This window comes from Trichogramma pretiosum, unplaced genomic scaffold (assembly GCF_000599845.2).
Source record: "Trichogramma pretiosum strain Unisexual culture from Peru unplaced genomic scaffold, Tpre_2.0 scaffold21, whole genome shotgun sequence".
Classification (NCBI taxonomy): Eukaryota; Metazoa; Arthropoda; class Insecta; order Hymenoptera; family Trichogrammatidae; genus Trichogramma; species Trichogramma pretiosum.
In genome coordinates this window covers 1,958,735-1,971,106 of record NW_019640940.1, presented here as the reverse complement: position 1 = coordinate 1,971,106, position 12,372 = coordinate 1,958,735, and the positions used below count along the sequence as shown (strand labels likewise).

Sequence of the window (12,372 nt, the reverse complement as noted above, 5' to 3'; positions counted from 1 at the left end):
CCGAAAAGAAATTTCACTTCGAGCGAAACATTCGGACGTTCGAAGGCAATTACAAAGAAATTTTCGAATCGAATCGGATCGCTGCTTATCGATTCAACATTATTAAACGTACGCTTTGGGACTTCTGTCTCTTATAATATTGCAAGCTCTCGGGGGTCACGCGCGCTGCTCAGCTACTACCCGGCTGACCAACAATGTGATTATGTGTACGTGTGCGGTATGCGTGCACCGGCGCCCGCGACACACATTCTCCACTTCCTCCCGTGATCTCTCTCTCTCTCTCTCTCTCTCTCTCTCTCTCTCGCCGGTGCAGAGGTGGACACACAAACATACAGAACACAGGGCAGGCAGCAGAACTGCTGCTGTTGCTGTGTATATTAAGCTGCAAGCACGTGCAACAATGGCCTGCGCCGGGCTACGCTTTATACCTGTACGAGCTAGTGGTGGTACACACAGCGATAGATACATACATAGATGTAGATATGGGAGGATAAATATACGTACGCGCAGGCTTACACGCTATATGCAGGGAAACTCGATAGTGCGTTTGCCTCGCCGTTATATACAATATACATATAATTCGTAAATTACAAATGTGTATAGGCGAGCTGCTTTGTCGTATTCGTTCTCGCGCGATATTCCACGTGTTGTTTATATATAACATTCGGTGTGGCTATTGTTTCGCCGAAAACTTTAATTTCGCGCTTTCGGATTGCAGCTGTATACATACGTCATACGTGTGTATTATGTGTATGTTTACAGTGTGCGTGTCGTGCGCGAGCTTTTCGATTGATCCGCGTGTAAATTTACTCAAGCTTCAATTATAGAGCGTATGACGACGTGTGACATTGCGCGTCGTGCTTGCAAATATGTGATAGATTGTAATTTCGCGTACCTATATAGAGGGACCCTCGTTAAAATCGTGTTATGTTTCGTAAATATGCGAGTGGGGTTACCTTTTGGAAGAAGCTGCAGCCTCGAAAGCTCGTGCGATTTTATTATTACATAGTTGCGTATCGAATATAGCGGAAGGGATGAGAGAGTTAGATACGATAGAGAGAGAGAGAGAGAGAGAGAGAGAAAGACGAAGAGAACGTTTTGATATCGGAGAATGAATAGAGAGCGTCTGGGAAGGTATGGGGGAGAAGAAGTCGTCCTTTCACGCGAAATAAATACAAAGAAAATACATACGAGTAAAAAAAATAGTCAGAGCGAGAGAAAAGATGTATACGCAGGTCTACGTATACTATCTACAGGGATACCTCTATATACGTATCGTCGATCCTTTTGAAATTCCGCGTTGACTCGCTGCGTGATATATCGCGCACGCACGCATTTTTCACTGCGCTATATTATACACATGCGTGCCCTGCCTCGCTCGACGTTCAATAAGTTTACTTCTTGACTCTTCGAGTCCTGCACGATATATGTACCCTTCTTTCTCACACCCGATTCTCTTTCTTCTATAAATCCTTTTCTTTTTTTATCTCTTTTTTCGTGCGTGTACCGGAAGAAAGGATCTGCGTTGTGGACGAAATCGAGTAAAGTTCTATATATTTGTAGGCGAATATCCGCAGACGCGCGAGCAGCTGGTTATTCATTTTTTGACGGACGCTCGCTCGCGCGCGTGCGATGATACGTCGAGTGAACTTATATATTTTTGTAATATATATAGGAGATCGCGCGGGATCGAAATTGAACTTTTTTGTACTCTATGAAAAAAAAAGCTCGCCGTGATATCTCGAGTGAGCTTTAAAGGGATTCGCGCGGGTATCGATTTCTTACCGGGAGGTTTTTTTTTTGGTGCTACTTCTGCAGCTACGATCGTATTATCACACTTATTGCGACTTACAGAACGTTTCTCATACAGGTCAAGCTGTGCAAGTTTAATAATTTACATATTGAGACAATTTACTCACAATTTCTGTTGTTAAAAAAGCTATAAACATTTAGCAAAGCCGAGCACAGTGATGTATAGTGAAAATCACGTAATTCAAAATTATTTAATAAGATCGAATTGATCGATTGGTCCCAGTCGAGTCCCATTTAAAATCGTGTTTTACAAAGTCACATATTTCGTAGAAAGTGTCACGTGAATAAATTATTTTTTAAAACATTTTACTCCAAACTTAACAATTTATCAAATTATGTCATTAAAAAAACTTTTAAATCTTGATGAATGAAAATTTGAGCCCTATAAAAATCGAATACATCATAAAATGGTACCCGAATTGTCGCTAGGTGGCGCGTACCTAAACTTTTTTGGAAATCACAAGTAAAATGGCAAAGTTGTATGAGTAAGTAAGAGCTTTTGATGACGTAAATTAGTTATCAGCTAATCCAAATATCTTCATTCTCCAAAATCTTTATTAAGGGTGTCGCATCCTGTGAGCGTGTACGGTCGATCCCATCCACGCAGCCATATATACATATAGGTACAGATAAAACTGCGACCACGCTGCTCGTTGCCAATTAATTATTCAAAATATCCGTTTCATCTGCGGCGATCTACCACGGGCGCAGGGACAGTTTTACGAAACAAACTCGTCTTGCCCGTCTATATAATATACATTCTACATATATACATACAAATAAAGCTCGATCGGGGCTAGCGAATGAATTATCGATGTTCAGCAGCACGGTAGTAGTGGCTTAACGATTTTACCCTCTCTCTTTTGTGTGTCGGCAGGTACTGCGTGACGTTCACCGTGACGAAAGCTTCCAAAGCCTGTTACAAGGAGCCGAGTCTTTCGCAATTTATCGAAGGTAAGCTATTTGCGCACGTACACATACATACACTTACACACACACGTAGACCACAGATTTACGACTTGCACAATCGATCGGTCGAGAGAATGTGCATAAAGCCCTTGTAGTAATCTCGACGCGCTTACATGCGGCTACACGACGACAACGACAACGAAGACGACTTTTGCGAGCGCAAGCTCGCAAGCTCGTCGAGTGAAACGAGCTTTATTCAACGTGTACACTTTTTGCTCGATTATCTCTCTCTCTCTCTTCCTGTGTTAAAGTAAACTAGCTTCTGGTGCTGCCACCGAAGGATATGGCCTGTGACAAAATGTCGCTAAATTACGGGAAAATCCTGGGGGCTGGACGCGGGCGCGCGTGCATCATCATCTCTCGACCGTCGTCGGCCCGTCTACTTTATTATCGTTATTACTAGCTGGGCATATAATAATATTGCATATAAAAGCTCTGTCCACGCGGCATATATAATACACAAAACGGTATATACACGGCCATGACTCGTCGTCGTCGTCCGTCTCTCATCGGGGGCTCTGCAGTTCTGTGCTTTGCAGCGGCAGCGGCATTAATTTTGCCGAGCTTTTGCGCGCGCGCGCGTGCATACGAGCGACGTATATAATTATTATCTCATCATCGGGGATGAAAATAATAAAGAAGATGATAAAAAAAAGAGGCATCTTTCATCAACGTCCGTCACTCGAGAGCTTTTCTCTTGATCCTCGAGGTTTGGATAGTAAAATTGATTAAAAATAAAAAAAAGAAGGAAATTATCTTTGTTCGGATCCGATGATTTCGTTTTGGGTACGTACTCGACAATTCTACGATAATCGTGTTTTCGGGGCTATACAATACAAAGTCACTATTCTACAATTATTATAAAAAGCAAAATAAGCGCTCGGTGTTGCGAACCCGAAATTACATTCTATATAAAGCTCGATCGCGCGTGTATACGTAAACTCTTATACGGCTCTCTTTGTCTATATCTCGCTCGCGCGCGGGGTTAAAATTGCTAGAAAATTGCAGTGTACAGCTTCGGTGCTGCGAACCACGCTCTCATGCACTCGCGGACGCGCGCTCATCGTCACGCGCGTTTTCGACAACAGCGGCAGCGGCGGCTATTATACCCATGGCCCGGGAGAAAATTGCAAAACGTTACACGTACGCGCGCGCGAGAACTAAAATTTTAATTGGAAACTCTGTCTCTCTTTCGATACATTGCGCGTTGTTAAGAGGAAGTACCCCTGGCCTATATATATAGAAACATCGCTGCCGTTGTACATTGTTGTGGCCTGGCCCCACAGACAATGACCATTAGCTAGGCTGCTGCTGCACATAGTAGAAGTGAGAATGCGCAGCTCCGTTTCGCGCGCGTGTGTGCATTTCGTTCTCTCGTTTGATTTTGTTTGTTCACGCTCGATCGATTTATATATACACGTACGCACCGCGTGTCTGCCGCGCGTGCATATTCGCGCGGGTGAAAATCAATTTGCCAGGAGGAGCTTGTAATATGGAACAACGCACACCCCCCCGGCCAATTCGCGCGCGACTACGTACAGCAATTTAGCAATTTATAGTTTTATTTAACTCACTGGAAAATTAGTCCTTGGGCGCGACATTACCGCGCTGCGCTAATTAAAAGCTTTTTAAAAGCTGTATACGTTAACCCAGACATTTTTGTTAATTAACACACACACACACACACATACACACACAACAATAATAATAATAATAATAATCGATACATACGCTACATTACTATTCATACTCGCGTCTGCCCTTGTACACGTATATAGGTGCCCGGGTCTGCGTGCACTGCCAGACGCAGGCGCTGCGCCGCGAGCTGGACTGGCGATGCGAGGGAGACGGCGGCACCGAGGCCATGATCACGCGCTGGAGCATGCTGAGCTTTCCCCACTGCCACGGCAAGTGGCTGCGCACGAGGAAAACCGGGCCCGAGTGCTCCAGCGCCGAGCTCTGCCAGCCGAGGCCCCATTACATATTCGTCTGAGACGACGGAGAGCCGCCGCTGCTGCTGCTGCCTGCCATCCGCGAGGACAATGACGAGGACACGATTTTTATCATTGATTAACGCACTTTTATTCGTTGGAGTTCATTTTGTATTTTTTTTTTTGTATTATCGATAAAAGAGGGAACAAACCGTTCGTTGACTTTTTTTTGGGTTTTTGGAAGATGCGAGGGAGAAAATTTAGAATTACTTACGGTCAATTGCAGGCTCTTCTATGATGTAACACGATTGTTGAATATGATTACGATGATATAATATAGATCCTATGAACTGAGAATATTTTGAGTTCGGCGATTCTCCTGTTTCTTTTTATAATCATATTTTTATAAAAAACACTGTACAAAAGTTCGAAAATCTCACCGATGTGTATATGAAGGACAGAAAAAAAAAATTATTTCACTATTCCGCGAGTTATAAACTGTAAATGTGTATAATCGCAACCGGATTTTTCTATCCTACTATTAACTACATTATGATTGTGACTCGATGTTTGTAAAGAAAAATATGAAATATTACTTTGTGCAATTTGATAATTAGGAAAAAAAATTCATCGATGATCTTTACACCTTGTTCGATTTCGAGAACAGAAACAAAATAAAGAGAGAGAGAGAGAGAGAAAAAAAGAAAATACAATATAGATATATAAGCCGAGTTATTTTATAAAAATTGTCGATCCACATATCAAAGATGATATTTTATAGAAGATAAGTAATAAAGTATTAAACAGAATCCAATATCGCTGCGAGTCGAGTTGATTGATTTATTTTTTTTGGAACCCTTTTTGTAAATATATAAACAACGATTTGCAGAGCAGCAGCACACAGCTGTGCAGGCAGAGGAGAGGAGAGCCGGCAACAAAAGCCATGCGAAAATACTCGTACGTATATACACTTGCATATAAACGAATTTAATCAAGCCCGGAGCACAAAAAGCTCTCGAAATGCACTTGGCCGACGCACGCATACATTCGATGTATGGTGTACTGTGCGCGCATAATCATCAAGTGAAATTCTTCAATGCAGCAGCAGCAGCAGCAGCAGCAGCTTTCGGCGGGGGGCCGATAACTCACTCGGAGCTGTCCGACCGATAATCCTTAACAAAGAATGGCCTCGCGAGTCGATGGAGTGTGTGTATATATAGAGCAAGAGGCAGCAGCTATGGCGCGCCATTTGTATATAAGAACGTACACGAGAGCCCCGTGGAGGTCCGATGCAACAACACACAAAAAAAAGCTCGTGCAAACTTTCTGACGTGTATGTATACGTAGCGCCCCGCGTGTGTGATGAATTCAAGGCACGCGAGGACTATACAATGAATTATTGACCTCTTTCCAGTAGCTGCAAGCTGAAGCAGCAGCCCAGGCATTGTTGCGCGTCTAGAGGGTGTATTGTATGTAATACTAAATGTATATAAACTGACAGGCCCGGCGCGAGCTAGCTCTCTTTTGCGCGCGAAAAAAAATATATATATTACAAGGTAAAGATGCTATTTTATGGATTATTATTTTTACTTTTTATTTTTTTTTTTTTTGCGCGCGCGCGACTCGTACCTTGACGTTGAAACGAAGCTTTTATACCGGCGACTGTTAGGAATGACTGATGCGTTGATCCAAAAGTCTCGCAAAAAAAATGCCATGTCTCTCGCGGGCGCATTATATATTGTATATAAAAAATGACTCGTTTCTCGGCTATATAGAATAAAACTATTCTCGTATACACGGACGAGAGTTTTATACTTATATACATTTTAACTTTGCTCCGATAAAATGTGCAGCGTTCGAGTACACGAGACAGATCCGATGCCTGAAATAGAATATATATACCGGTACACGAGATATCTTGTGTGTATACGTTATTTACGTTTCCTCGCGAACTTTACTCTCGAACTCGATTAAATCGAACCGACGCGCGCGCTTTGTTCGGTATGCGATTCTAAAAAGAGACGCGCGCGTGGCAAAATTATTTTGCACCCAAAGTACACTCCAAAAACAGATACCATACATATACTCTCGCGCCCGCCGCCGCAAGCTCGAGCCTGAGAATTCACAATTGCAGCTTTCGGGGATAATGCGATTGGCTTCGCGTGTATGCATTAGATGATCGTGTATGGAGCAGCAGCAGCAGCAGCAGAGTGGGCGCGAAACGATAACTGCGCCTCTGGGTTGTATCAATGCGCTCTGCGCGCGGCGTGGGTAAATTTGCAACACTACTAGTTCAAAGTTTACGAGCGATGCGGTTCGCGGGGTTGATTCAGTTCGTATATTACAACGAATGGTACACGATATTCGGCGTAGTGCCCGGATTAAATTTCGAAAGCTCGATCGGTACGGGGCGTAAATTTTTTTGCGAAAAACAATCTACGCTAGGAATTTTTTTTAGAAAGAAACCGATTCAGAGAGAGAGAGAGCCATATAGCCGAGCAAGTTTGAATAACTTTGGCCAAGATTAACTTCGCCCATTGAGTTCGGTTCGCGCGCCGCCGCGGAGCTTAAATAGAGCTTTAATCACTCTATTTTGAAAGTAATTACCACCATTAAACAGGGACATTTTCTCCTCATTACTCGTTTTATATACATATAATGCATAAAGGGCCACGAGCCGAGTTTTCCGCGTGAAGAATGTCTCTCTCTCTCTGTCTCTGTCTCTCCGGCGCGAATATCGAGCTTAAAAGAAGTAACTCATTACGAGTCGAGGCGCGCGGCGCTCGTGTGTTTACGGATAAATATTTAAAAACGTCCAGAACAGAATTAAAGATGGAAAAAGTAAAAAAAAAAAAATAATAATAAAATAAAAGGGACGGGAGAGCTTTTTTTCTTCTTCTTACTCTGTTGTTGTCAAGTATTTGAAATAATAAAAGGAAGAGAACGGGGGCCTGCGTGGAAAAAAGCACGAAAGAAGAAACCCCCAACCCAAGCCAGTAGTACGCAGTGGCAAAGGCTAGTTGTAAGGTCTGAGGGAAGAGAGAGAGAGAGATAGAGGATAGAGGTTGAAAAAGTGCAACTTTCCGTGCGCGCGAGAGTCTGTTGACAGAGAATATAGCCGTGAGAGAATTATTTTTCTTTTGAATTTATACGGAAAGAAACTTTTTCTTTTCTCGCACTCCGTTTTTTTCGTCATATATACGTTCGCGTGCCTCTTCTCCTTTCTCTCCGTCTTCTTCTTCGTCTTCTTCTGTTTCCACGGCTTTTTTCTTTTCTCTCTCTCTCTCTCTGCTCCTCCTATAGGTCACATCTCGCCCGCGCCACTACGACTATTTTTCGTCCAAATATATATAGAGAGAGAAGGAGTTAGAAGAGAGACTCGAGGGCTATTCAAAAACTTGGCAAGCCTCGTTCAGTCATTTTTTTTCTCTCGTCCAAGACTTTCTCTCGTCCAGCGTACGCGCGTCTTTGCTCTTCTCTCGAATTTCTCTCTCTCTCTCTCTCGCACTTTTTTTACATATTATCGTTATTTTTTTTCTTCTTCTTCTTACCCTCTTTCCGTCCGACTCGTCGACCGTAATTAGTCGCGATAAGAAATATTTTATTTACTCCCCCGGCCAAAGGTAGAGAGAGCGACGAGAGCGGGTCGTTGCGCGCGCGCGGGAAAAATTGCGCGAATTCAAAGAAAGAGAAGCGTCCTTCTCTCTTCCGTCGTAAACTCGCGCGTGGAAAAAGTTTTTCTTTACGTTTATTTTTCGCTCTATTATTTCTTTCTTTCCTTCTTTCTTCTCTCTCTCTTCTTTTTTCTTTACGCGATAAGCCTCGGGCCACAACGAATACATTATTTCGCGCGTCATTACACATGCGTAAAATTCTCAAGCCCGTTATGTAGAGCACTCGTTGCTTCCAAGTGGCCACCAACTACTACTCTGTGTGTGCTTGTCATTTGAATTTTTTGCCAGTCGAGAGTATATCAAGCGAGCTGAGCAAAATTTTCCAAATCATCGTTTCTCGCAGTCCATCTCTCTCTTGGGCTTCGTCAAATAATGTTACAGCGGGCAACGATAAAAAACAAGAGCAGTAAAACGCTTACGGGATTTCTTCGATCCTCTTCCTCCACCTCGGCGGGTCGAGCATTAATTCGAGAAGTCTTTATGAAACTTCAATATCTAATTTTCTCGAGATCTAATTAAACTTTGTCAATTAATGCCGCTGCTGCTGCTGCCGTTGCCGTGAGCGAGCAGCCAGAAACACAACTCGTAATAATCATCGACCCGTCTGAGTGCACGTAACACGTCGAGAGGGGCAGAGATGGAGAGAGAGAGAGAGAGAGAGAAAAATTACACCCCGAATAATCAACGTACTGTGCTCGCCACTTCCGTCGCCATTGTATATAAGTTGATGCAAACAGTCGCGTATCGTGTTTGACAAACAATCAGCGTGCTCCGCGCATATAAAGCAAATAATTATTCGATACAACGATATCAACAATCTAGTTAATAAACTGGTCTATATGTAGATGCGTCGATTTCAATTGTTTATGTACACACATTATTATATATTATATATACATTGCTGTTGCACCTCGATGATCGATCCGGCATTACATATGTATACGTCGTTTCGGTGGAAAATGGACACGGGGTGAAAATCATTTCGGATCTCTATGCCTGCGTATATAAATACGTATAGACATATTGGACGGATCTCGCGAATGGGCTAAACACGCCGTGCGCGTATACATGCGTGAGCAGTGAATATACATGTACGCGCACAAAAGGTGATTAAAAGCAAATCGTGCCGAGCCGGGAGGGCTATACGAGGGATGATCGATGGTGTTGCGCCGCATCAACGGTCTTGGCTTTGTATACGCATTGTAAACTTGAAGCTTCGTGGCGCGGGGATGATTCAATTCAGGAGTCGATCAGGCATGGGTGTACAATTTCTTTTTTGAAAAGTTGATTTGTTTATGATAAGTAAGTAATTACAGAATGGATATAGCGATTTGAGGGGTTCGATTTTTATTAGCTTTACGATTTCAATTAATAATGTACTATTATTTCTTTAAAAATTTGTTGATTGTTCAAAAGCTTTAATATTATTTTTACATAATGGTATAACATTAAAAAAACTCATGATATTATTATTATTACATATAAATTAAATTTTTTAATTAATCTTCCGAACGTTGAAAAATGCATACAATCGTCACATGTACCTCATGTCCGAGTAATATCATTATGTATCGCCTTGATGTGGGCCCTCAAATGAGACTTTAGTGAAAATGACTTTCCGCCCTTATAACATGAGACCATTGTGTATCGTTTCAATGTGGGTTTTGAGATAATTTTTTGACGAAAGTGTCTTTCCACATTTATGACATGTATGTTTAGTATCATTATGCGCCGCAACAATGTGCTTTTTGAGATAAATCTTTGATGAAAATGTCTTTCCACAAATATCACATGTAGATGCGAAACCGTTATGTACCGATTCGATGTGGATTTTTAGATAACCCTTCTGTGCGAATGTCTTTCCACAAATATCACATGTAAGTGTAACACCATTGTGCATCGCATCGATGTGGACTATGAGATTACTTTTCGTCGAGGATCTTTTTCCGCAAATATCACATGTATATGTGATACCATTATGTACCGAATCGATGTGTTTATTGAGATTACCTCTATTTGAGAAGTTCTTTCCGCAAATATCACATGCATGAGTAATGCCATTATGCATCGCATTGATGTGGGCTCTGAGATTAGATTTGGTTGTTATTTTCTTTCCGCAAATGTCACATGTATGTTTATTACCATTATGCATCGCATTGATGTGGACTATGAGATTACTTTTCGTTGAGAATTTCTTTCCACAAATATCACATGCAGATGTGATACCGTTATGTATTGAATCAATGTGGATTCCAAGACCACCTTTCGTTGAGAATTTCTTGCCGCAAATATCACATGTAAATGTGACGGCATTATGCATCGAATTGATGTGGATGTTGAGATTTCCTTTGGTCGAGAATGTCTTTCCACAAATATTACAAATAGGTTTAGTACCATTACGTACCGAATCAACAGTGGAATGAAATGATTTGGCAGGACGATCCAATCTACTCTTATCTGACAATAAATTTCGGGTTTTATCGTTCGGCTCAGTAGCGAAGTGTGTTTGGAGTCTATTTTCATTTTTGAACTTATTAATAATTTTCGTCTTTTTATTTTGTTCGGCGTATTCACAGCTAAAATTCAAATTGGATCCTTCAGTAGCTTCACCAAGCAATTCCTGCTTCACTTCACTCACGGCTTCTATTTCAATTTTGTTCTCAATTTTATAACCATTATCTTGTACATTACGCAAGCGATCTGGATAATAAACGTCAATTTTTTCAACTGCCAATAAATCGAAGTTGGGTTTGACGTCTTCACATTCAACAACTATTTCCACTCCGTCGTCAAGTTCACTTTTATAATTTTTGTCACATTTTCGAAGCCCATGAGTCTGTTGAAAAATTAAAGGTTATGTAACAATTTTCATTCAAAAAATACACATAATGGAAGTTACGTATAGTTATTAACACTTACTGAATTTTCTTGCTGAAATGGTGAGAGTGGAAAGTTTTTAATATCAGGTTTCTCGTCAGTCATTTCATTATTATTATCAATAAGTGACATTTCAGAAGGTTCCTCTTTCACTCTGAAATAACCTCAATCAGATCAAGTATTATGTTATGCATTATTACAATTTCATTTTTAAAAATGAAATTACCTGACAGCACAATTAAGAATATCGCTGGATTCCATGTTTAGCGTTTGGAGTTTTCTTCAACGATTATAAATTTGTGATGGGATAAGTGAGTCGACTACGGGAAAAAACTGTCGTATAGCACTGATCGACCTGAGGACTCGTTCTATTGTTTACGTCGCGTGTGACGTGCATAACCTCTCCGTGCGTTGTATTGCTCGGCAATCGCCAGTAGCGAATCAGAAAATGTGTCGCCCTCGCGCAAACTAAAAAGCATTATATAATATTTTAAATTCATAAAAGCACTAAGAAAAAAAAAGCGTTTACAAATATAGTGGAGGGGTTTCACTAATTTTGGAAAAATGTAAAAAATCTGATTAAAAAATTGAACACCACGACGACAGAAAAGTAAAGGAACAGAGGTGTAACGTAAATTTTTATTGAAATTTTAGAAAAACATATAAGTATCTACATATTTGCAGTTGTCAATCATCATTACTTCTCGAAATTGTGTCATGCATAATCTTTGCTACCTTCATGGACAATCGTTTGGTGTCTGATCAAATTAAATTTTCATCCAAACTTCTTTTCGCATTCGTCATATCTGTTATCTTGGCGACCTTCATGGACTATATTTCGATGACTAATCATTCTCGATTTTGCTTCAAATTTTGTTGCATGCGAAATCTTGGCGATCCTCATGGATTATTTTTATGTGCGCGAGTAAATTATGTTTCAGACCAAATTTTTTTTCGCAATTGTCGCATGCATAATCTTTTTGACCCTCGTGTAATGTTTTTTTATGGTAGAGCAAATGATGTTTATGTCCGAATGTCCGCTCGCATCTGTCGCATGCGAAATCTCTCCGACCTTCATGGACAGTTTTTTGGTGAATAAGCAAAGTTTT

General features: G+C 41.1%; 2 protein-coding genes across 2 annotated transcripts in view; one reads left to right on the top strand and one right to left on the bottom strand.

The window, feature by feature from the left end:
- Nucleotides 1-5,433, top strand: part of LOC106659736 (somatomedin-B and thrombospondin type-1 domain-containing protein-like) — a 46,583-nt gene extending 41,150 nt beyond the window's left edge. Inside the window, exons 4-5 of the mRNA XM_014382415.1 lie at nt 2,690-2,766; nt 4,560-5,433. Coding sequence (XP_014237901.1) covers nt 2,690-2,766; nt 4,560-4,774 — 292 coding nt within the window. The 3' untranslated portion in view covers nt 4,775-5,433. The remainder of the gene's footprint in view (nt 1-2,689; nt 2,767-4,559) is intronic.
- Nucleotides 5,434-9,931: 4,498 nt separating this feature from the next.
- On the bottom strand, nt 9,932-11,589 carry LOC106659737 (gastrula zinc finger protein xFG20-1-like). Its single transcript, XM_014382416.2, has 4 exons — nt 11,490-11,589; nt 11,306-11,417; nt 10,371-11,222; nt 9,932-10,009 (listed from the first exon to the last, which is right to left on the bottom strand). The coding sequence occupies exons 1-4, from the start codon at nt 11,522-11,524 to the stop codon at nt 9,932-9,934; spliced, it is 1,077 nt and encodes a 358-aa protein (XP_014237902.1). The 5' UTR covers nt 11,525-11,589.
- Nucleotides 11,590-12,372: the final 783 nt, after the last annotated feature.

Bases quoted from the DNA above. Each gene is read 5' to 3' on its own strand.
- LOC106659737 (XM_014382416.2), bottom strand. From the start codon at position 11,524: ATGGAATCCAGCGATATTCTTAATTGTGCTGTCAG. The intron at 11,418-11,489 runs GTAATTTCATTT...AGGTTATTTCAG, and splicing joins ATTCTTAATTGTGCTGTCAG to AGTGAAAGAGGAACCTTCTG. The intron at 11,223-11,305 runs GTAAGTGTTAAT...ATTTTTCAACAG, and splicing joins CATTTCAGCAAGAAAATTCA to ACTCATGGGCTTCGAAAATG.